The sequence below is a fragment of the Neophocaena asiaeorientalis genome, unplaced genomic scaffold (assembly GCF_003031525.2).
Source record: "Neophocaena asiaeorientalis asiaeorientalis breed wild unplaced genomic scaffold, Neophocaena_asiaeorientalis_V1.1 scaffold91, whole genome shotgun sequence".
Taxonomy (NCBI): Eukaryota; Metazoa; Chordata; class Mammalia; order Artiodactyla; family Phocoenidae; genus Neophocaena; species Neophocaena asiaeorientalis.
In genome coordinates this window covers 5,948,737-5,974,213 of record NW_020173198.1, presented here as the reverse complement: position 1 = coordinate 5,974,213, position 25,477 = coordinate 5,948,737, and the positions used below count along the sequence as shown (strand labels likewise).

The following is a 25,477-nucleotide window of genomic DNA, read 5'->3' as shown; positions in this document are numbered from 1 at the left end:
ATCTACTGAGCCCATGTGCCACAATTACTGAAGCCCACGCACCTAGAGCCCATGCTCCACAACAAGAGAAGCCAGCCACTGCAATGAGAGGCCTGTGTACTGCAACGAAGAGTAGCCCCTGTTCGCCACAAGTAGAGAAAGCCCGCACAGCAATGAAGACCCAATGCAGCCAAAAAAATTAATTAATTAATTAATTAAAAAGATCTGAAGGCTGAGAAAGAGCTGACCAGGCAAAAGGGCAGAAGAGCATATGGACAGGGCCTCCCTGGTGGCGCAGTGGTCGAGAGTCCGCCTGCCGATGCAGGGGACGCGGGTTCGTGCCCCGGTCTGGGAGGATCCCACATGCCGCGGAGCGGCTGGGCCCGTGAGCCATGGCCGCTGGGTCTGCGCGTCTGGATCCTGTGCTCCGCAACGGGAGAGGCCACAACAGTGAGAGGCCCGCGTACCCCAAAAAAAAAAAAAAAAAGCATATGGACAAGAGTATTCCAGACAGAATAGCAGCACAAAGGAAGGCTTACATGGCGAGAGACAAGAGAAGGGGGCGCGTGTGGCAGGAATGAGTGAAGTGAAGCAGGAAAGGTAGATGGGGTTGGGGGGGGCGGTCAGGCTGTGAGGATGAAACATGGCTTTATCGTGTTTCCCTCTTTCATGTCTCATTTTCCTACCAGGGCTCCCCGCTCCTGGGCCAGCCCTGCTCAAATCTCTCTTCATCAAAGCTGCCGGAATAATCTTTAAAAAAAACCACAAATCTGATCTTGTCACTTCCCTACTTAAAGCATTTCAGTGGCTCCTCACCTTCCACTTCATGAAGACCCAACTCATGTCTTCGCTAATGGACCCCCACTTTGTCCAGGAACCCAGAGAAGAGCTGGCCCCGCCCCCAGCTCTGGGTCTGACTGATCTATGGGGACTCCCCCGCCCACTTCCCCGAAGGGACAGGCTGAATGAAGAATGGGGAAGTCACGAAGGGGAGGGTGCTGGAGAAAAGTTTCCTTGCTTTCGGGGAGAGAGACACAGAAAGCCACGCTCTCTCTGACAACATGAAGTGCAGAGAGGCCCGAGCACTTTAGGCAGACAATTGTGAGCAGAGAGAACCCACCCAAGGCTGTTGCCAATGCTGGGGCCAATAGAACAAAGAGATGGAAAGACCCTAAGTCCTCACTGAGGTCACTGAACGCTTAATTAACCAACCCCGGAGCCTGCCATACCCCCGAACTTCCTGCTCTGCAGGATACTAAATCTTCCTTTTCAAGCTGGTTTCAATCTGGATGTTTTGCTATTTGCATCAGACGGCACCTTGATACCCTTAACCTGGCAAAGAAGGGCTGTTTGGATTTCCCTCTGCCTGGTTTCTCAGCTACTTCTCCCACTCCCTCAACTCCTACACTTGGCTCCACCCAACTTGGTGAAATTCTTTTTCATCCTTTTGTTTGGAATACCTTCCAACCCCCATTGATCTGGAAACTCCTACTCATCCCTCAGAACCCAGTTCAAAGGTCACTTCATCTGTAAAGTCCTCTGACATCTATGAACATGAACGCATGAACTACCCTCTCCAGGTTCTGCCCTCACCCAGGAAGTCCTCATTTTCTAAGTATTTATTATCCGGGTCCCTGGGAAGATAGGGAATTTCATCATAAGACAAACATATTTAATCAATTAGACAATTTCTAATTTAGGTCCCACTAAACACCCCTCTATATTGAAGTATTCCATCTATCTCAGTCTTCAAAGTCTTTGTCAAAGGTCAATCTCTCACAGATAGCTGGATTTGGTGCAATTTACAGGCAATAGATCAGATAGCTAACTACAACTGCAAATCTTGCAAGAGACGTGCTTCCCCAGAGTCAATGAAAGTGAAACTGGGAAACTGTTGGAACCTGGTAGAGTTAGATCAGCTGATAATTGCCACTTCTGAAGAAACTGATCTGACTGATGAAGGCCTCAAACATTTTTTTCATCATGAGAGCTTTACCTGACTCCCTACTATGTGTCAGACAATGTGTCAGGTGCTATGGTTACAACCAAGAATAAGAAAAACTTATTGCCTGTCTCAATCTTACCTTCTTTAGAGTAAGACAGACAATAAACATGTACAAATACACTATGTAATTTCATATAGTAATAAGCATTATGAGGAAAAAAATAAGCTAGGATAAAGGCAATATGAATGAGATTCCAAAGTTGCCTACAGAAAAATAGTAATTTTCTGGCAAGGGTATACTCTAAACTCCATGGAAAGAGAATATGCTCAGGGGGAGGAACGGCCCTCTCCATCACTAGAGTGGTCTCCTGCAGCCATGACTGCCTACATGACTCTGTCCCACTGGCCACAGTTGATTGGACCAGGGGTAGACAGCTGACCCAAGCTAGGCCAATCAGATTCTCTCCTGGGATTTTGGACATGGAATACTAGTTATTGAACTGGCAGTGTAGTAGAGGGGAGATGATTCAGCTTTAGGGCTGGGGCAGTTGTTCAACAGCTGCAGAGATAAGAGAAAGCCAGCCTGCAGAAGACAGATGAGAGTAGCAGACACCCAGACAGAGATGAAGGTTAGAAACTGCAGTTTCAGAAGGATAAAGGTGAGTGTGTTGGGTCCTAATAGGTTTTTGGGTACAGACTCCAGTCTCTTGTAAGGTCCAGCTGGAAGTCCTGCCCTTGGGATCTGTGGGTCCTAAATCTTCCAGTAAATTACTTTCATGGTTTGAGTTAGTCTGAGTGTGTTTCTATGTGTTGCAACCAAGATCAGCATCTCTAAGGATGAAAATACTGGTGAAGAGGATGATTGTAATTGATAACATTTGTTGAGTCCCAGGCACTGTTGTAAGAACTTTACATATGTCATCTATTTTGATTCTTACAATTTGCTGAGACAGATACAACTGTTATCCCCATTTTAACAAATGAGGAAACTGAGCTACAGAAGTCACACAGTAAGTGGCAGAACCAGTTTTTGAGTCTAGACAGTTGGCCTCTATGGCCTTCACTTCACTATACTCTGAAAAAACACTGGGGGATGGACTTGAGGTTATTTAAACTCTGTGAAGTCCTTTTACACATTCCTTCTGATCCTGAGCAAAACCCCAGAGCAGAGGATACATGCTGCTTCTCAGACAACTCCCTCCAACCGAGGAAGTGGCCACAACTTTATCGACTCAGCAATTTGATCACTCATTTTGTTAAAACAGTCAGATTCCCTAACCAAGAGCTAGAGTTTCTTGTAAGCATACTTGATGTCTTAGAATCGAAGGCTCTGATGTCACTCAGAGTGACAAGAGTTGAGGTTGGACTCTGGGTTGTCGTAAGCCTCATACTAAAACCTCAGAAGAGTTGATCAACTTTTCTGAGCCTCAGTCTCCCTATCTAAAACACAGAAACAACCATAATAATAATGTCTGTCTCATGGGGTTGTGAAGATTTAAAGAGATGATGAACTAAAGTGTTTACCAGCATAATTTTTTTAAAATATTTATTTATTTATTTTGGTTGTACCGGGTCTTAGTTGCAGCATGCAGACTCCCAGTTGTGGCATGCATGCAGTATCTAGTTCCCTGATCTGGGGTCGAACCCAGGCCCCCTGCATTGGGAGCATGGAGTCTTAGCCACTGAACCACCAGGGAAGTCCCCTACCAGCATAATTGGAAACCCAGAAGTGGTTGAGGCTCATGTGAACGCGAAATAAATTGCAAGCATTATTATTCTGTGTCCCCTTTGGCGGAACACCTGTTGTTTCTGCCATTGCCCCTTCTTCTGGAAAAACCACCCTACTTCTCCTTGGGAACTTTTCCTCCATTGGATATATTCCTGGCTGAGGAATGGTCACATGACCTCAGTTAGCCCAACCACTCTCTTCTTAGAATCTGAATCTTTGGCTGAATCATCCAAAACTGAAGGCGAAAAAATAGAGAAACCATAACAAAAAATAGTTAAGGGTTCATGTGTTCCCACTGAAGAACACAGACAAGACTGGCCATGAGCTCCTGCTGCCTGCATGCTCAGAGCTTCCCTGGTTCCTGTCTTTTCCAAGACCTGGTTCTTTGGCTTTCCCATAGAGTCTATGACTTTCTCACAAATTTAAACTCCCATAAACTTAAAGTCTCCAATAAACCTAAGTTAGGCAGAGCTGGTTTCCATCGCTTGCCATCAAAGAACTTTATCTGATGTACTTTTCAAGCAAGGATTAGGTCTCTGTGAAACTCAGCAAATTCTTTAATCCCCTTTCCCTATTCCCCTGGAAAAGGACAGTGTATTAGCAATTTCTTACTGGGTAACAAATTATCCCAGAGCTAAGTGGCTTTAAACAATAAATATTTATTATCTCATAACTGTTTGTCTGAAATTCAGGAGCAACTTTATTTAGTGGTTCTGGCTCAGGATCTTTCAAGAAGGCTGCAGTCAGCACTATTTACAATAGCCAGGACATGGAACCAACCTAAATGTCCATCAACAGAGGAATGGCTAAAGAAGATGTGGTACATATATACAATGGAATATTACTCAGCCATAAAACGGAACGAAACTGTGCCATTTGCAGAGACGAGGATGGACCTAGAGACTTTCATACAGAGTGAAGTAAGTCAGAAAGAGAAAAACAAATATCGTATATTAACACGTATGTGGAATCTAGAAAAATGGTATAGATGAACTTATTTGCAAAGCAGAAACAGAGACATAGAGAACAAACGTATAGATACTAAGGGGGAAGAGGGGGTGAGATGGATTGGGAGATTGGGATTGACACATATACACTACTATGTATAAACAAGATAACTAACGAGAACCTACTGTATAGTACAGGGAACTCTATACTCAATGCTCTGTGGTGACCTAAATGGGAAGGAAATCCAAGGAAGAGGGGAATATATGTATACGTGTGGCTGATTCACTTTGCTGTACAGCAGAAACAAACACAATACTGTAAAGCAACTACACTCCAATTAAAAAAAAAAGAACACTGCAGTCAAATGTCAGCCAGCATTGCAGTCATCTGAAGGCTTGACTGGGGCTGGAAGACTGACTTCCAAGATGGCCCATTCATACGGCTGTTGTCAAAAGGCCTCCGATCCTTGTCTCTCTGACTGTCTTCACAGTGTGGAAGCTGGCTTCCCACAGAGTAAGGGATCCAAGAGAACAACATGGAAGCCATGACACACCACACAGAAGTCAGCCCTATTCGGTGTGAATGCCAGGAGGTAGCGATGACTGGGGGCTACAAAGGGGAAGCCCAGTAGCTGTGTAGGGGTCTTTGTAGCTGGCCACCTCAGCTATTCCTATTCCACTTCAGCTATTCCTATTCACCCCAGGAAGAACATCTCATTTCAGAAACCCACAGACAGTGATTTACAAATGATGGGTAGAAGAAGGAGGCGAATATGAAGAAAAAGATGCAAAGCAGGCAGGGTAGAGGTCTCCAGTCCAAGGACCGGGAGAGAACTGGAAAAGAGGAAGAGACAACCTTTAGTGAAGGGAGATACAGGCTGCTCCAAGCCCAAGGACAAAGAGTAGTATAAAACGTTAAGTGTTCCCCCTGGGCAGATTTGTGGGTTCTTCCCTTATAAGCCCCAAAGAAAGTCTAACAAGCCACTTCAGCCCAGCTTGTCAGTCATTGCTCCAGACTCAAACTGGGGGATTCCCTGGTGGCACAGTTGTTGAAAATCCACCTGCCAATGCAGGGGACACGGATTCGAGCCCTGGTCCGGGAAGATCCCACATGCCATGGAACAACTAAGCCCGCATGACACAACTACTGAGCCCACGTGCCGCAACTACTGAAGCCCGTGTGCCTAGAGCCCGTGCTCCACAACAAGAGAAGCCACTGCCATGAGAAGCTCACGCACCACAACGAAGAGTAGCCCCCGCTCGCCGCAACTAGAGAAAGCCTGTGCGCAGCAACCAAGATCCAACACAGCCAAAAATAAATAAATTAAAAAACAAAACAAAACGAAAAAACAAAGTCAAACTGGGCCCGAGAACTGGGACCCAGGAGTCCAGGCTGCTGCCAAGCTGTTATGCATGGGCTGAGTTGTGTTCCCCTCAAAACTCACATGTGAAGCCCTATCCTCTCTGTACCTCAGAATGTGACCAAATTTGCAGACAGGGCCTTTAAAGAAGTGATTAAGTTCAAACTGGGCCGTGAGGGTGGGCCTTAACCCAATCTCACTGGCGTCCTCTTAAGAGGGCCTTTGGACAAACAGAGATACCGAGGGCACACACAGAGGGAAGGCCTTGTGAGGAGAGAGCAAAAAGGCAGCCGTCTGCAAACCAAGGAGTGAGGCCTCAGGAGAAATGAAACCTGCCAACACCTTGATCTTGGACTGCTGGCCTCCACAACTGTGAGAAAATCATTTTCTGTTATTTAAGCCACCATTCTGTGATATTTTTTCATGGCAGCCCGAGCAGACTACAACATGAGCTGTGACTGTTCAGTGAGCCAGCTCCTAACCTCTGCTGTGTACTGTGGTGTCAGAACCATACGTGAGGCCTTCCTTTCCAGCGTCAGGGAGGTGAGGGGGGCTGGGTGACCCTGGCCAACTGATAAGGATGGGCCTGGCGTGGAGCCATAAATGCACCTGTGCACCCAGAGGTTGTGTGTCCATTCTTGGTTCCTTCCACAAGCTTCCGATGGGCCCCAGGCCTCCTGCTCCTCCCCTCTGAGGGCAGGTCCCACAAGAACAGTTCCTGTGGCCACCTCTGCTGTCCTGCACACCTTCTCTCTAGCTGGAAAGCACCTTCTGTATTCGTTCCCGCACTTCCTTTGGTCCCAAGGACAACATCATCTCAGCTACAGGAGGTCCTTGCTAAGAACAAAAAGAGAAAACATTGCCTTAAGATGCCTGAGGAATGGACACCCAACCTTGGTCTGCAGAAGTTACACCCTAGGCCAACCCCAGCACTGCTGCCTGCATCCCAAGGAGCAGAGTTTGCATTTTACGGGCTTTAATTTCTAAGGATGGGTCCCAGAAGCCTGCTCTTGCTGGGTTGGTAGGTCCAATAGCCCCAGTCAACCGCCGGCTCCATGAAGGCAGGGAGCCCATGTGTTTCACTCACTACTGTATCCACTGTACCTAGCATGGTGCTTACACACGGTAGGTACTCAGTAAGTATTGTCTGTTGAATGACTGAATGAGGGGGGTGGTCATGTTCCATTCATCTTTGCAGTCCCCAAACTGAGCTTAGTGCTACCGGTGAATGTTAGCTGAGTGGATAAATGAGGGCTCCAGGGCACAGGCCAGCCACCCGCCTCACCAGCTGTCCACTGAGGGCCACTCGGAGGAGCTTCATCACGTTACTGTGCTTGGTGCCTTCCAGACCTTCTGACAGCTTCTTCAGTTCTCCGTTCAGCATGTCCTGAGTTAAACTCATACCGGGTCCTTCTAAAAGCCTAGAAGAGGGCCAGTCTATAAGGGGCCAGCATGGGCCAGTGGCAAGTGGGTGGAAAGGAGGACTTCAGAAGATTCATCCATCAGCTACAATATACATTAACAGCACAACCAATGTTCAAGCCTGCCTTGGGGGTGGCGGATATCTACTACCCCCATCCCCGTCCTAGCTGCGGAAGAAACAACCAAGAGACTACAAACACAGAGAATCCAAGCAAGTGGGCATAAAATAGGGAAACTAAGAGGAAACCATAAGAGGATTTACTGATTACTACCTGTGCCATGTAATCTTCATGCCTCAGTTTTCTCACCTGTAAAGTGGGAATAATAATAGTGTCTGCACCTCACAGGGCTATGGTGGGGCTAAGTTAAAACTTGTAAAGCACTAAGTACATTGCCTGAACAGATGGTAAGTACTTGAAAGTATGAGCTCTTATATTTCCAATAAAAAGTTAAATATTAGCTAATACTGATTACATCCAAGAGCTCAGAGACATTGCAAGAGGATCCAAAAAGAAACTTAGGATTGGGTTACACATCGGATGGAAGAATGAAGCCCTCTGGGAAATGATCTGAAACACAGCTTCAAGACTTCTGGGGGTGTAGCAGAGAAGAGCAGAAAGAAGGAAATCAGGAGACCCCAGCTCCAGTAATGTCCCTGCCGCCAACTTGCTACAACCATTCTTTGCCCACAAATAAAACACTTAAGGAACTACAACAGGCCAGCAACCATTCCCCACTTTCCTGGCAGTCCAGCTGAGACCCTCTCCCCAAAGCATGTTTGAGCTCAAGAGAAAGTCCCCAATTAGTCAGAGCACAACTTGCAAAAACTTCGTCCCAGCCCTGATTCTGAGTTAGAGCAAGAGACGGGAGCAGGGCAGGGGGAGTCATTCCACACGGAAGAGGGACCGAGGCTGGAGATCTCCACTAGTGCAGACGATCCTCGACGCCACCTCTGACACCATCTGCTCCCGAAAGGGCCCAGACACTCCATTCCCCACATCAGCTCAGGATGGAGGGCTACCGGCTCAGGGACTGGGTTCATGAGGAATTGAAACAAAAAGCCTTTTAGTGCAGATTTCCTTACTCACTCCAGTACTTGAGCAATTCAGTTTCAATCTGAGAAACATAATCATTCTTGTTGCATCTTAAAACCGGACCACATGATTGCTGCTATTTATGAAATGGAGAAGAGGAAATATTGAAAATATGAAATGTAATGTGGTTTGCAGCAACATGGATGGACCTAGAGATTATCATACGAAGTGAAGTAAGTCTCAGAAAGAGACAAATACCATATGATATCACTTATATGTGGAATCTAAAATATGACACAAATGAACGTATCTACAAACCAGAAACAGACTCACAGACATAGAGAACAGACCTGTGGTTGCCAACGGTGGGCGGGGTGGGGGGAGGGAAGGATTGGGAGTTTAGGACTAGCAGATGCAAACCATTATATATAAAATGGATAAACAACACAGGAGCACAGGAAACTATAGTCAATATCCTGTGATAAACCATAATGGAAAAGACAATGGAAAGGAATATGTATAACCGAATCACTTTGCTATATAGCAGAAATTAACACATTGTAAACCAACTATACTTCAAAAAAACCCAAAAATGTAATGTGGGAAAAAACCAAACACACTTCTCAATGTCACTGTGGGGAAGCAGGCTGCCAAGGAGCTGGTGAGAGTGACAGGCCCCAGGCAGCCAACACTGGCAGCCAGGGCATGTTAGAGCTGGTCCAGGCCTTGGTGTGGGCACAGAGGGACTTCCAGAGATCCGGCAGCTTCTAAATATTTGGGCGTCAGCTCTCCTGCCTTCAGTGGGAGCCCCAGAGGGTCTCTAAAAATCTAATCCCATGGCAGGGGTGGGGAGGTAAGACATTAGCCCAGTGAACTAGAACTAACAGCCTCGTGTGGAATGTCTTAAGTTAAGAGAGTATTATTACTAATAATACCTCTTGGGAATTTATCCTGGAGATTTACTTGTAAGGGTGCTTAATGATGTCTATTCAAGGTTACTCACTGTGATTGTAACTGCAAAATTTGGAAGCAATCCAAATGTCCATCAATAGGAGATGAATTATATAAATCATGGTAAAGTGGTATAAAAAGGGAATAGCTGTAGCCGAGAAAAGAATGAGGATGCTCTTCTAAGCCCTGGACAGATCTAAAGATAAATTGTTAAGGGAAAAACAAACAAACAAGCAAAAAAACACATAAAGACACTTAGGGAAATACAGCCATTATTTTGTAAACTTTAAATGAAGTATAATCTATAAAAATACTGAATCACTATGTTGTACATTTAAAACTAATATATTATAAATCAACTATACTTCACTAAAAAAATAAAAATAAAACAAAAATCCCACCCAAAGACAACAGTGTTATCATATCGTATTTTTTTGGCCACACTGCTCGGCTTGCAGGATCTTAGTTGCCCAGGGCCTGAACCCAGGCCCTTGGCAGTGACAGCACTGAGTCCTAACCACTGGACCACCAGAGAATTCCCTGTATTGTACCTTTTATGTAAAAAAGCTGAAAACTAAGGGTTATTTAGATATAATTATGAATAGTAGTAACATCCAGAGAGGGTTCTGGAACGGGGCAGACAGGGGACAAGGATTAAAAATGGGACTCCTGATATATACCTTTCAAAATAATTTCTAAGTTTTAAACCTCGAGGTTCAAGAGGTTTGAATATATTAATAACAATTAAGTTTTAAATTCAAAAAACTGGAAGAATGGAGCTGTATACACATTTCCTTGAATACACAGACATTTCACAAAGGAAACTGCTGTTTGGGACTGCCTTTCTGTTGGGGGCTGAGTAGGAGGGAAGACTTGTGATGGCTGCTTGTTATCAGGGGCTGTCCAAGTACTTTACACCAAAGATAAGCAATAGAGAATATGATGGACATACGGTCTCTCGCCCCAGCCAGCTTCAGTCTCAATCCCTGCTCCTTCGATTTACTAGCTGTATTATTTTACACAAGTTACTTAACCTCTTTGTGCCTTGATTTCCTCACCTGTTAAAATGGGGCTAACAGGAGTTCCTTTATTAGGCTGCTCTGAATTCAAGTGTACACACACACACATAGCATGCACACGTATCCGTGTACACATCTAATGTATATGACATATAACACAGCATGCTGTAGGCACATGTGTAAGCAAACCCACACAAGTGTTTGCTACTATTATCTAATTTAATCTTTATAACTCTCTCCACAGGCCCTAACTCTCCCTGTGGAACTACCCGGCTCCATCCTCAGCCCATGTGCTTTGGCTGGGTGGGGGTGGGGGGGGTCCACTCAGGGTCCCACATATGACCTAACCTAAGCCAGTCAGCACATCACATTCTCCAGGCCTCAGTGACTAGTTCGGAGACAGAAAAACCAGGCCAATCAGGCCCCATCAGAATGAATCTCAGGACACAGCTGGAGCCGGAAGCTAAGGTTTTGCTGTCTTAACCACTACAGTGGAGACTGTGAGAGGCTGCTTCTGACCCCTGGTATCCTTTCTCCCTCTCGTGTACTGACACAATTTTCAGCTGGGCACCTGGTCCCCAAGGTAAAAACTGCATTTTCCAGACTCCCTTGTAGCTTGGAGTGGCCGTAAGACAGGCGTTCGGGCCAGTGGGATGCGGGTGGAAACGAGTGTGTCACTTTTAAGTCAAGTCCCTAAGGGGGAGGAGTATCCCGTCCCCCTCTCCCTTTCCCTCCTTCCTCCTCTGGCTGAATTGTGAGCCACCACGGACCATGGGGACAAGAGCAAAACCCAGGGATGACAGGACCCTGGAGATGTGGAGAAAGCTCTTCAGCCCAAACTGCCTGCTCTGGATGCAGGTAAGGGAGAAAGGCGCTTGTCTTGTCTGGTAGAGCATCCCACGCTCCATCTACCCGATACAGAACCCCTGCAGAAGGAGTAGTGGGCGTGGAGGAGTGTGGGGGAGAAAGTCAAAGGGGCAGAGGGAGAAATTAGGTCTTGGTGCCATATTTTTGGCCCCAGCTTTAAGCTGGACCTCAAGCTGGCTCTTCTCCTAGCCTCTGCAATTACGTACACCAATCATTCCCCCCTTGCTTAAGCCCGTTTTGGTTGCACTTTGTGCCCTCGTAATCTGGAGAGTTCTGCTACTGTTAAAATAAGACCTAGTATCATCTCCACCCTATAGGTGAGGAAATGGAAGCTCAAGGACGTGCAGTGACTTGGACAAATCGAAGCCCCCTGGGCAAGTGAACTAACTGGGCCAGCGAGGGGTGGGGCAGGAACCGAACCCAGGTGGGTCCGATCCCAGCGCCAGACCACCGCCTCTTCCCGGGAGAGCCTGGGCTCCTCAGGGTCAGCCCTTCCGCCAAGAGAGCCGTGAGTGATCGTCTCACCGAGAACCTCTCGCTAGCTCTGGGGCTGTACTGCAGGCCTGACAGCCGAGCCCTGGAGTGAAGGGGCCCTGGTGGGGAGAGAGGGAAGGGAGGTGCAGAACCCTGAACTCAGCCTGCGGACACTCACCCCAGCACACGCTTGGCGATGACGTCCACCTTCTCTGAGACGGCACCCAGCTGCGCTCGACTCACAGCAGGGCGAGTCCACAGGTAGGAGTGCGCTGGGGAGACCAAATCCTGCAGGTGGCAAATGTGACCCTGGGGGAAGAGGCGGTCACTGAACGCCCTGGGATGGGGCTCTGACGCAGCGGGAGGGGGAGGAGTGGGGCGCCACCCGCTCCCTGGGTCCCCCCCAAGCCCCCGACACCACACCTGTCTCAGCAGGATGATCCTCTCCACATAGGCTGCGTCCAGCACATCCCTGTCTTGCAGCTGGCTCCCGAATGCCTCCTCCACGAGAGCCTGTAGCTTCCCCACCAGCTGGCGTCTCTGGGTCTTATCGCTCACCAGCCGGCGGAGGTGCAGCCTGCCGGGGAAGCCAAGGGACCGTCCTGCCACGGGCATCTCCAGCCTCGACAACCCTCTTCCCCAGTGGAGTGGGTGGGGTTTGAAGAATGACACCTTCCAGCTGGAGCACAGAGGAGGGTGCCGAAGGTCTGCCCGTCCCTCTGCTCCCCAGGGCCTCTCACATGGCCCACCACCCTCCTCTGAGCTACCTGCCTGGCCTCAACAGGCACCTGAGTTTACAAAGCAGAACCTGGTGGTGCCTGCCTCCTCGCAGAGTTCAAAGCGTGGGGCTCTGGAGCAAAAGGGCACAGGTCGAGAATATGGATTTCTAGGATTCAAAGCCATGTCCAGATGGCACAGTTCTCTGAATTCACAGCTCACAGTTAAAAAGCTCAAGTTTTCCTGTCAGGTCAAATCTTTCCCTTTTCAAAATTCTTCCAACCGCCTTGTTCCCTCCTTCAGAAGCAGCAAAGCCTCTAAGACTCCAAGCCTCAAACCAGGCCCTGTCAGTCCTGTCTCTGGGCTGCCCTCACCCTGTCCCCAGCACGACTGGAGGGACCCAAGAGAGCGAGCAGCGAGGGGCCGAGGGCCATTCTGTAGGCGCCTGGCCCCCTGTCCCTGACGTAGAAGAAAGGCAGGCAGCGAGGGACTCATGATCATCTCATGGGCTCTGGGACTGCACAGGCCTATGGGTGAAGCCAGCTTTGCCAGACGTCTGCAGCAAGTTACACAACCGTTTGGAGCTCAGGGTGCTCGTCTGTTACTGTGGGAACAACGGGGCCTCCCTCACAGGGCACTGGGCAGAGTAAACGAGGAGCTGTCTGTAAAGCACTGAGTACCAGGCCTGTGTTACTGCCACACCCGGCAGTTGGAGACGGGCAGGGAGTCTGAACAGAGGGTGGAAGGATGAGACCGTCTGGGAAGCCATCTGGAGCACTCACTGGCCCAAAACCATCACTTTCTAAAACGCATGAAGAGAAATCACATGAAATTTGTACTGAAACTGTTTCTAGGACCTCCTTAGTAGTTAGATGAGACAGTGGGAAGAAAGAAATCAGGCTTGAGATAGTCCACGGCCTGGGACGTAGCGAGTGCTAGATAAATGTTAGTTACCATCACTACCTCCACCACACCACTAGCACTGCTATGACAACTACTATCTTTACAACTGTTACTGAAATAATCATAGCAGTGGCTTGATTACAGAAACAACTAAAGAGAACAGCTTCGGCTGCACAAAAACTGAGGGCATCTATCCCAAGCAAAAGCCCACTGCCGTCTCCCTCTGGCTCCCCCTCATGCTTTGCGGAGGACTGGAATGGATCACAAAGTATCTCCCCTGTTCCGACTCCATTTCTCCCAGGGATATCGCTTTCTCCATGATAAGAAAGGTAGAGAACAGGCTGCATTCAATGGGCACGCTGTTTGCTCCTGAATGCCCCACTCAAGAGATGCCCACTCACAGTGGTTAAGAATCCGCCCGCCAACGCAGGGGACAGGAGTTCGATCCCTGTCGATCCCTGTTCGATCTCGGGAAGATCCCACATGCCGTGGAGCAACTAAGCCTGTGTGCCACAACTACTGAGCCTGCGCTCTAGAGCCCGTGAGCCACAACTACTGAGCCCGTGTGCCACAACTACTGAAGCCCATGCACCTAGAGCCCATGCTCCACAACAAGAAGCCACCACAATGAGAAGCCTGCGCACCGCAACGAAGACCCAACGCAGCCAAAAATAAATAAATAAAAATAATAATTAAAAAAAAGATGCCCACCATTACTGTGTGAACTTGAACTTGGGCTGGTTATTCAACTTCCTGACATCTTGCTCTCCTCGTATGCACACTAGAGCAAAATCATACAACTGACCTTAGGTCTGATGCGGGAAGTACATGAAGTAACATCCTTGACACACCCGCAGTCGATGTGAATCCCCTGGGCTCATGCCATAAAGCACCGAGAAGAGCCTGCCCCCAAACCAAGGCTCAAGAGAAGGCATCAAAGAGTCCCTGGCCCTTAAGTATGGACCTGTCCTCTGGCTTTCCCTCTAATGCCCTTAGCCTGAGACGTGGCAACAGTGATCCGAACTGTAACTGTGGCTGGAGGTTTCGCAGGGAAGAACTACTTGAAATGTAAAACAGATGCCATGAGACAGCACTCAGTTACTGTGTTGGCTGGGTGGGGGAGGGGCTGAGCAGGAATAATGGTGACCACAAACACCGTACCTGCCATTTTACTGAGCACTTTCTATGTGCAAAATAGTTTGAGGCTTAATTTAACTGAACAATCGCCTAAGGTGAGAAAACATTTTAGAGAAAACAGAGGCTTGAGGAGGTCAGGTGACTTACCGTGGTCACATGGCACCAGACACCTGAGCCCATAGTCAAAATCAAGTGTGTGTGACTCCAGAGCCCACTAGACCTTCCACCGTGGGGACCCAGCATCAGTCGGTGAGCCCTTTTCTCCTGGGGGTGCTCCAGATTCCCCGCTCACCTGTTGAATCCTGGGAGCTTCTCCAGGTCCAGCAGGGCCGAGTGGCAGGTGACCCGGGTCAGGTCAAACTGTGTGATCAGCTCTGGCAAGGTCCTGCCCATCTGGTTCTCTGCAAGTGAGGCAGGCCCAGCTGCTCAGCACCCACCCCCTCACCCTGCCATTCCACTTTCAATCACAAGGGAGGCTGCCCAAACAGATTCAACTTCTAGTTATTTTATATACCAAGGGCCCGAGTGAGCTTTCATTTGCAGAAAGGGTTCTGTCACTAAAGAACAAAAAGCTTGAAAACAATCCGGCTAAATCAACCCTCATGGCCCTCAAAGACACGAGCTGCAAGAAGAGCCTGCTCACTGCCTGGCTGCGCCCCAGGGATCCTGACTCGACTGGTTTTGGATGGGGTCTGAGCAGGACTGTATTTCACAAGCTTCCTGGTGGATTCCAAAGTGCAGCCAGAGTGAGAAGAGCTGAGCCACGAACTGCTTCTCACGAGCGGTGGCCCCATCTCACGCAGTCAGTGGGCATCCTGGTTAGGCTTGAGCCTCTGCCACAGCCCTCACTAGCTGTGTGACTTCGGCAAGTTACTCAATCTCTCTGAGCCTCACAAGCTTCTAACAAACAGTGGGGATAATAAATACCCCTCAAGGATATTTTAAGGTTTAAATGAGATACGAGCAGAAAAAGCAGGAAGCAGACTATGGCCACATTTTCAGAAATCGTCCCCCCTCCAAAAGGTCATCCTATTTTGTGCATCATCAAGATGTGGGCCCTAAGTCTTTGGTCAGCTTGGAATAAACTAGGGTCATAGTAATCCTAGTAATACTGTCAGGGTACCTAATTGTACTTCTACTAATAATGTAATTACAATAATCACAGGATCTGTAATTTTTGTGCTGTTGTGTGGCAGATACTGTGCTGGTGCCTCATAGGCAGGAGCTCAGTGAACCCTAACTTAACCCTGTGAGGTAGACACTTAGCCCATTCTACAGATGAGGCAACCGAGGCTCACAGATCATAAGATCCTTGAGGACAGGGATTACATCTACCTTGTTCACCTTTGTAGCCCTAGCACGTAACACGGTGTCTGGCTCAATAAACACTTGTCAAATAAGAGAAGGAACACGTATAAGATCACACAGCCAGTGGGCGGCACAGCTGGGACTGAAGGCCAGGCGGCCTGACCCAAGGCCCTGGCTCTTCAGTGCTATGGTCCCACCAGGACCTCTTGGGGAGTGGGTACCTGCAAACCCTGAGCCGCAGCTGGTGATGATATCGAGCAAGGCATCTGGCAGGAAGCCGGCAGCAGCAAAATGCTCCAGGAAGATGTCCCCTTGCCTCTTGGACAGTTTGCTGCCATCCCTGTTGAGGAGCAGGGGCAGGTGGGCAAAGCGCGGGGGCTGCCAGCCCAGGGCCTGGTAGAGGAGCAGATGCTTGGAGGTGGAGACCAGCCACTCGGAGCCCCGCAGCACGTGGCTGATGCCCATGTGGTGGTCGTCCACCACGCAGGCCAGGTGGTAGGTGGGGAAGCCGTCGCTCTTCAGGATGACTGGGTCCCCCTCCACAGTGGCCACCTCATGCCGATTCCAGCCGTACACCAAGTCCTGGAAGGCTGGTGCCTCCCCCTCCAGGTGGAAGCGGATGGGAGGCTTGGGGTCTTTGGCCAGCTTCTGGGCCACCTGTGCCTCGCTCAGGCTCCGGCACCGATTGTCATACCTGTTGGGAAGCAGAGCAGCACAGTGACTAAGAGTTACTAAGAGTAGTGGTGACGGGCGTGAGCCCTACCTTTGCCTCTGATAACTGTATGACCTTGGGCAAGTCATTTACCTCTTACAGCTGTCTCCTCAGTCTTGAATGGGGATAATAAGGTTATTGCGTGGGAGAACTAAGTGAGATAACATAGCACAGCAGTCACGAGCCTGTTTCCCTTCTTCCTCGCTAATGAGGAAACGTCAAATGTCACCCAAGGGGGTGAATCATGACTGATTTTGCCAAGCAGGCAATCTCATTCCCCTAAAGCATTGACCCATCACTGAGATTAAAAAAAAAGTATGCTTGTGGGGTAGCGGAGGATGAAGGTTCTGGCAAAGATTTTCTCTCTAAGTGAGAGGAGGGCGAGCCACAAGGTGCTGCAGCCACTTGTAACTGATGGGGGAGGGGGGCAGCAAGGGAGGCAGCAACAGGCCAAAATAGAGTCCCGCCTTCTCAAAGCTGCTGGCTTCATCCTGGAGTCACCCACCTGCAGACTTCTGCAGAAGAAGATGAATGTCTATGTGGTTTATGCTTTGGCTACTCAAAGCGTGGTCTGTGGACCTCCAGCGTCAGCCTCACCTGGGAGCTTGTCAGAAATGCGGCATCTCAGGACCTGCTGGACCCACCCTGGACCTGCTCAATCAGAAGCTGCCCGTTAACTAGACCCTCAGGTGATTCTTCTGCACATTGAAGTTGAGAAGCTCTGGTTTGTCCCTTTTAAACAGAGTATTTGTTACTTGCTCCCAAAAGCATCCTAAATGATACACAAATGTAACACTTGTAAGTACCATCCTTGACACTGAGCTAAACGTTCAATCGTAAATGGCTGTATGGGACGGCCCTCGTGGCGCAGTGGTTAAGAATCCGCCTGCCAATGCAGGGGACACGGGTTCGAGCCCCGGTCTGGGAAGATCCCACATGCTGCAGAGCGACTAAGCCCGTGTGCCACAACTACTGAGCCTGTGCTCTAGAGCCTGCGAGGCACAACTACCGAGCCCGTGTGCTGCAACTACTGGAGCCCATGCGCCTAGAGCCCGTGCTCCGCAACAAGAGAAGTCACTACAACGAGAAGCCCGCGCACTGCAATGAAGAGTAGCCCCCATTCGCCACAACTAGAGAAAGCCTGCACGCAGCAAAGAAGACCCAATGCAGCCAAAAATAAACAAATACATTTATAAAAATAAATAAATGTATAAAATAAATAAATAAATGGCTGTATGGATCCAGGATAGGGCATGATCGTAATTTTAAAAAATAATCTTCTGTCAATGGGCAAGTAGACCGTTTATGATTAAAAAGGCAATGCTGCAGCGGATGGCACGACCTTGTATGAACATCCAAGCCCTTGTCCAAATAGTTCACTGAAACTGGAACTTGAATGTTATGATGCTGATGGGAGTACAAGCTAGCAGAGTGCCTCTAGACAGCATCTACCAAAGCTATAAATTGACCTGCAATTCCAAATCTAGGGAGGTAATCCAACAAACACACTGCACATGTGCCAAATGATGGACGTCAACATTATTCATCACCGCTCCCTTTTTTTAGTAACAAAAGATTAGAGATAACATAAATGTTCATTAGAAAGGAACTGATCAAGTGAGTGATGACACAGCCCTGTGATGGAATACTATGCAAGCAGAGGAAAATTTATGGACTCATACAGACCGATCCTCAAGACAGTAAGTGGGATCTGTAAACTGCATGACACGTATCTTGTGGGCTACCATTTGAGCGGGGAAGAAGAGAATGATCCCTGCCTCATGGTGTTTTTCCCGTGTCCTCCCTGCCCTTGAGCATGGGCTGGACCTAGTGACTTCCTTCTGATGCACAGAGCATGACACAGCCGTAAGATGTCACTTCCCTGATTAGGTTATGTTCCCTGATTAGGTTATACAGAAGCTGTAGCTTCCACCTTCCTCGCTCTCCCCTGCCTTCTCCCTGGCTTGCCCTGAGGAAAGCCAGCTGCCAAGCTGTGAGCTGCCCTGTGGAGAGGCCCACATGGCTTGGAACAGATGCCTCCAGGCAACAGCCTCGGAGAGGCATGGAGGCAGATCCTTTGAGAGTCCAGCCTCGAGGTAACTGCAAGCCTGGCCAAGACCTTGATGCAGCTTTGAGAGCAACCCTGAGCCAAAGGAGCCAGCTAAGCTGTGCCCAAACCTGACCCACAGAAACCCTGAGATAAGCCAGTTGGGGATAATCTGTTACACAGCAAGAGCTAACGAACACATCCACCCCTGGGGAGGCACCCGTGACAGGCTGGGGCTCTCACCGGGGTGTCTGGCGGTTCCTTAGGGCCTCCCTCTTCAGGAGCTCCAGCCGCTGGGGTGAGCAGAAACACGGGTACGCAGCGCCGCTCTTCAGCAGAGCTTCGGTGGCCTGGGCGTAGAGCGCAAGTCGCTGAGACTGCAGGTAGGGCCCTGCAGGACCTCCCCGGCGGGGGCTCTCGTCAGGGGGGATGCCTACAACACAGGCAGAGAATAATCACCAAACGGTAATAACTACGATGCACAAGACACTGGTTCCCAGGCACTGTTATAAGCGCTTTACACATATAGCAAAGCGTCTAACCCTCCTGACAATCCATGAGCCTGTTACTCTTATGATTTCCCTTTTCCAGATGAAGAGTTAAAGCAGAGAGGTTAACGCTCAAGGTCATGTGGCTGGTGGATAAGGAGTCGGATGGAGGTGCACTGGTTCCACGGTCCATGCTCTTACAGGCATGTCCTCTCCCTCCATCCTTGCCCTGGGGAGGGAGAAGCCAGCAGGTCTGGAACAGGGGACTTGGGAGAAGAAGCATAGTTCAGGGACAGCCCACTCAGCCCGGCTGGGCTCCTGGCCCTGCCCCTGACTCGCTGTCACGAGGGATAGTGCCATGCACCTTCCAGGCTGCTTTTATGTTTTGTGATCGCTGTTATAAAGCTCAAAACCACCCCACCCAGTAGGGGCCGTTATTACCCCCGTTCAGTAAGCAGGACATGGGGGTATAGAGGGGCTGTGTTATGTCACCTGGCCAAGGACCAAAGCCAGGCTAGCTGGCCCCAAGTCCGCATTCTTAACCACTTGGACTGCCTCTTGCATTCCTTAGCCTTTCTAAGCCTCGGTTTCCTTCTCTGAAAAGTGGAGCTGAGAGTCTACTGTGCAGAGTGACCGAGACGTAAACGCACCAGTGCTTACACAGTGCTTAGTGCAATGGCTTCGTGTAGAACAGCTGCAACATACGCTGTTAGATTAAATGTGACCTATTATAAGCGAACCGCCAACCCCAGGTCTGGTTTCCTCAGGTCACAAAGGATAGATTTAACTTATAAACGCTTCCGGGAGAGGTAGAGTGGACACAGAAGAGCTGGATGACGGCGTTTCTGCCCTGAAATGGCTTTCAAACAAATTAGGAAGAGGACAGGGCTAACCCTGCACACCCGACGTCCCACACACTCTGGAGGCTGAGGGGCCTGGGTTCAAGTGCACTGGCCAGCTCTGAGGCCAGGCAAGACACCTACCAGAGCCTCCATTTCCTCCTTTACAAAAGAAGGAAACAAACATTTACTTTCTGCTGAGGGTCATCACGAGGCTGGAATGGGACGGCCTACGGGAAGGGTTTGGCGCTTTGCCTGGCACATCTCGGTGCTCAGCAGGTCCTGGCTGTGACCATCGTTGGTACTGTTGGTATTGGCATTTCTTCATTTGTCAGAGAAGGGGGCGGTGGGTTAGGTGCATCTGGGGCTCCTTCCTGATCTACCCTTAACGTGTCCAGCATTTGGAATGCTCCAGGGTTTAAGAGAGACTCCACTAGGAAAACTGAAAACAGGTTCACATAAAAAATAGTATGTAAATGTTCATGGTAGTTTTACTCATCGTAACCAAAAAGGAGAAACAATCCAAGTGCCCAATCACTGACAAATGGATAAGTAAAAAGTGTTATTTCCATACAATGAACACTGTTCGGCATAAACGGGAAAGAAGAACCAATTCATGCTACAACATACACGAACCTTATGCTAAGTGTAAGCCAGACATAAAATGAAATGTCCCAAATAGGCACACCACAGAGACAGAAAGTAGGTTAGTGATTGCCAGCGGCAGGAGGGAAGGAGGAACAGGGAGTGCCTGGTGCAGGGTTTCGTTTTGGGGTGATGGAAATGTTCTGGAATTAGAGAGTGGTGATGGATATACAACTCAGTGAATATACTAAAGACCACTTTGAGATGGTAAATTTCATCCTATGTAAATTACATACCGATGCCCAAAGCAAGAAGCTCCAGAACTGAGCCACCTGGGGTGTGGATCCCTGCCCTCTGCCTCACCAGAAGGCTCACACCGTTGTGCCGAGCTGGGGGCTCCTCGGGGCAGGACACCTCAGGCAGTCTTGCTCATCACGGTACCCTCGTGCCTAGCACGGGCTCCTGCCAACCTCCCTGTCCTCACGTCTCCAGGTCCTCTGCTTACCTCACCGTGCTTGGGCCACACTGGCTTCCTTGCTGCTCCTCAAATACATCCAGCACTAAGCTTCCACAGGGCCTTTGCATCTGCTATTCCCACTGCTTTGAGCATTCTCCCCCTAGGTAACCAGAGGGCTGGCCCCTCACTTTGTGCAACTCTCTGCTCTACCGTCCCCTCCCTGGGGAAGTCCCCCCCCATCTCCAAGACCTGCTCCCTGCTGGTTTCCTCGCCTGCTACCCTTCCCTCCACATCACTTATCATCACTTCATATTGTAGTAAGAATGAATTCACCTGTTAGTTATCTGTCTTCCCCTACTTACTGAGTGCAGGGTCTTGCTTCCATACTTGAACACTATCACTACCTGGACCACAGTAAGCGACTTTGGTGCATGAATTCTTTTATTCAACTAATCTCAACTGAGTTTCTGCTACAAGCTTCTACGGTAGAGGACAGAAATGAAATCAGTTTTTGCCCTTCAGGAACCCAAAATTTAGTTAATGATTTACCTGAGACTAGAATACACGTCAAGACAGACTTGGTGTTTTTGGCATTTTCCCTTGGCGAGCTTAAATAGTCATACCTGTTCCGACAGGAAGGCAGCTACTGACCTGGGGAACACAAATACCCTCCTCCTCGTCCTCCCTGAGCTGAGCTGGCCTCAGGGCTAAACTTCCCTTAAAGAGACTGACTTAAGAAGCTGCATGTGTTTTGTTTGGCTCGTACAATGTGGTTTAAAAAAAAAAAATCTGAGCTCAGATTTAACAATGGGAAGTAGTCATCAAAAACAAAAACAAAAAAACCCCAGAGTTCCGGCTCCTCCCGGAAATCAGAAGATTTGACAAGCTGGGCCAGGAGTCCCACATCAACTGGGCTGGCGCTTTCTCGGGCTTACCACACCCCTGGAGACTCCCGGTCCATCTTCCACTTGGCCTGTGTTTCCTGCCCGCTCCCAGTAGGAAGTGAGATTCTGAGAGAAAAACAAGAATCTCAAAACAGCCTTGGAGCTTTTTATTCTGCCCTGCCCCAGGAACTTCAGCATCTTTCCAGGTGGAACCTGCCACCCCAGGCAGCACAAATGTACTCATTCCTCCAGGGGCTCCGCGTTCTCCACCCTGGGCCATGTGAGAAAACCTTCAGGCTCCTTTTCCTGCTCCCTGCTCCTTCCTTGAAGAAGGGGCCTCTCCCAGCCAGCCTCACCTGCCCACTCCAGCATGTCCTCTATATTGTCCGCTGCCCCAGGCACAAGGCGGGTCTGATCCGTGTCCTCCAGCCTCAGGATGAAGCTCCCTCCGTGCTTCTTGGCAAAGATGTAGTTGTACAAGGCAGTACGGAGGCCGCCCAGGTGCAAGAAGCCTGGCGGAAGAAGAGAACAGCTCAGACAAGATGGGGAAGACAAGGGGCAAGTAAGTTCTGCTTGTGACACAGGGTCTCAGGGAACATCAAAGTCTAAGAAATGGCGCTACCCTGTCCCATCTCCCCGTCAGGCACCCAGGCAGGCAGGTTGCCACAGAAGAGGACTGGGCTGGTTGACTCATTTACCCTCATCCTGGAAGTGGAAGAACACTGAAGTTTTGGAGCATGTCATTGGGTAAAATGGCTCCAAATCTCCCCAACTGCACCCATCATTCTACTTTGACATTTGCCTTAAGGCCAAGTTTCACCCAAAGGAGAAGCAGACGGTTATTCAGTGAAGCCACATCACATGTGCATCTAACTTATGCAAATTCAATGAAGTCCTTGGACAAAAAAAAATAATAATAATTACTAATTAAAAGTACTGTAAGATTACATTTTGCCCATACCCTCTATGCACTGTACGTGACTATCCACATCATACATTTTAAATTTTGTCTACTTGACACTTTAAGTGCTGGCTTTAGATACTAACCGAAAGTAATATTCGATGCCACTGTATCTCTCTTCACCCAAGTTTAAACTCAATATTTTACTTTTTCATCATTCCTGACTGAAAAGTTAAAGTGAACAGTTTTCCCAGGGTTGTCATTTCCCCCCTTACCCTTCCTTCTTTGGGCCAGGTGTAGTGGAATAACTGAGGACATGGAAAGGAGACATGACCCATGCCCCCACCCCCAGCAAACTGGGGGCTGGCGAATAAGCCAGAACTGTAAACAGTCCTGATTGCTTTGAGCCCCCCCAGCAAACCGGGGGCCTGCGAAGAAGCATTGAGTGCTTTGGGCACTGATCCATGAGATGTCCTCAGTATAATCAGAATGGTGGGAACGCAAGGAAATGACCTTGTGCTACTTCAGTATAATCAGAATGGTGGGAACGCAAGGAAATGTCCTTGTGCTACTTCAGTATAATCAAAATAATGGTGGGAAACTTGTGCTGCTTTTGCGCTCAAGGACGAAGCACGGCATGTTTTCAAGAAAGCCCTTTATTGCTTGTATAATCAATAAAAACATATGTTGCTGCTTTGGCATTTCTGAAATGTTAAGAAAACAAGTCTTAAAATGTAAACATAGATAATGCTTTAATAAAAGCTACCACAGCAGGACAGACGGCGCTGCTTTGCCTGAGCGAATGGCAGCTCTCTACTGCTGTGCTTCGGCACAATTCATCTCATGTGATGAGCTTGCTTTCGGCCCTGTCATAAGATAAACTACGACAGCCAGGCTACGGCCCTGTCTCCACAATGAGCTTGTCTGCATCTCCAAGTACAGGAGGCAGCACGGGATAGGAAATGCTTCTCTGGAGTCAGGTAGACTCCAGCTCAACACTGATTATGTATGTGACCTTCAGCTAGTTACAAGGCCACCACAAAACCAGAGGTCCCCAAGATAGAGGACAGGGGTCCAGTAGTTGAAAGCAAGACCTTTTAGATCAAATAGACGTTGATTCAAATTCTGCTACCCCTTGGACACTCTACTTGACTTTTGTGTGCATCGATTTCTTAATGTGTTAGAGAGATTAACAACAAAAAATAGAAACCTTCCTTGCAAGGTTGCTGTGAGGCATAAATGTTGACCAGAGTACCCTATTAATTTTAGTTATTATAATGATCTACATTCTTCTATCTGTAGTCAACAGCCTTTCCAACATGGGCTCTTCCCACAGATCAGCAAGAAAAGGAGAATTAAAATCATCATAATGGAGCCTTCTGCTTATTAAGTGCTTTCCATGAGTACCAGTCCTTACCCCGTGCCTCAGGTGCATTAGCTCAAACCATGAGGCAGGTACTATTACCAGCCCTGTTTGACAGATGGTAACACTCAAGAGGTTCAGAGAGGTTAAATAATTTTCTCAAGCCACACAAACAGGAAGTGGCAAAGCCAGAAATTTGGGCCCAGACAATTCTAGGCCTTGGCACCCAAACCAGAGCTTGTCTGCAAACTGTTGGCAGTTCCCAACCAATTTGACAGAATAACTTTATATCTGTTGAATTCAATAAACAGTCTCATATTTTGTATGCTTTTACGAGTTTCCTTTTTCTACTGATTTCTTTATATTGATTTTATAGAAGTATTAGTCCATAATTGACTGGAAATCAGAAACGAGTCCTTTCACCAGGGGTGGTTTGAGAAGCATGCTCTACACGATACTGCCTGCCGAGAAAGATCCCTGTCACTCTGTGTGGCTGAGACCTTGTCACAAAGGTAGCTCTGTGACTCTAGAGTTCAGAATGAGAGGCACGCTTGGTGTGAAGAGGGCAAGCAGGTTGCCTTGGTGAGAAAAGAATTTGGGGAACTGATGCGGAGGCCCTGACAAGATCGCCGCTAGGGTATACAGTGGGCCCCTGCCTCACTCTCTGGTTTGCCAGGCTCCAATACTAATCACAGGGCCTTTGTACCTCCAATTTCCTCTGCCCAGAAGGTTCCTTCTATAGGTTTCACATACCTAGCTCCTTCTTGTTATCTGGTTCTCAGCCCTTATGACACCTCCTCAGCAAGGCATCCCTGAGCATCCTACCCAACCCCCAGTCCCCTACCCTGCTTCATTTTCCGCATGACACACGTGACTGTTTAAAACTAGTTATTTTTATACGTGTTTGTTGCAGCCACTACAGTGTAGGCTTCTTGGGAGCGGGGGCCCTACTTTCTCCATGTCCACTGTACCCCAGCGCCTAAAACATTTTGTACTTAATACACATTTGCTATATACACAAAAGAAAAAAGGGGCCCAAAGAAATGGTACAGTACAATAAACACGAAATTCCTGGCAACGTGAAAAATTTCCTCTCGTAAACCTATTTCTGCCTCTGTATAATGAGGCCGCACTACCCGCCCAGTCTGACTCCACCGGAAGGGATTCGCTCGGAACGTTCGGGGGGCGGGCAAGAGACGGTGGGCCTCGGCCTGCAGCGTCACGTCCGCCAAGGTTACCTGTGGGGCTGGGGGCGAACCGCACTCGCACCGCAGGCCCGGCATGAGTGCCCAGGCTGGCCTCGCGCCGTCCCAGGGGGCGGCCCAAGGCCTCCGGGGGCCTCCGGAGATGCAACAACCTCTTCAGGAGCACAGCCATGTGGAGTAGAACCGCACACGTGGGCTTCTCC

The 25,477-nt window shown here is 48.8% G+C and overlaps 1 protein-coding gene and 1 long non-coding RNA gene across 2 annotated transcripts; one reads left to right on the top strand and one right to left on the bottom strand.

Moving 5' to 3' along the window:
• Window positions 1-5,899: 5,899 nt before the first annotated feature.
• Window positions 5,900-25,453, bottom strand: EARS2 (glutamyl-tRNA synthetase 2, mitochondrial). The gene is made up of 9 exons (XM_024744667.1): window positions 25,308-25,453; window positions 22,162-22,317; window positions 18,796-18,985; window positions 16,015-16,487; window positions 14,778-14,886; window positions 12,152-12,305; window positions 11,907-12,037; window positions 7,247-7,382; window positions 5,900-6,798 (listed from the first exon to the last, which is right to left on the bottom strand). Exons 1-9 carry the CDS (start codon window positions 25,444-25,446, stop codon window positions 6,715-6,717), a joined length of 1,572 nt encoding a protein of 523 aa, XP_024600435.1. The 5' UTR covers window positions 25,447-25,453; the 3' UTR covers window positions 5,900-6,714.
• Window positions 10,748-12,253, top strand: LOC112399451 (uncharacterized). Its single transcript, XR_003003222.1, has 3 exons — window positions 10,748-11,245; window positions 11,572-11,989; window positions 12,164-12,253. It is a non-coding gene; the product is annotated as an uncharacterized LOC112399451 (long non-coding RNA).
• Window positions 25,454-25,477: the final 24 nt, after the last annotated feature.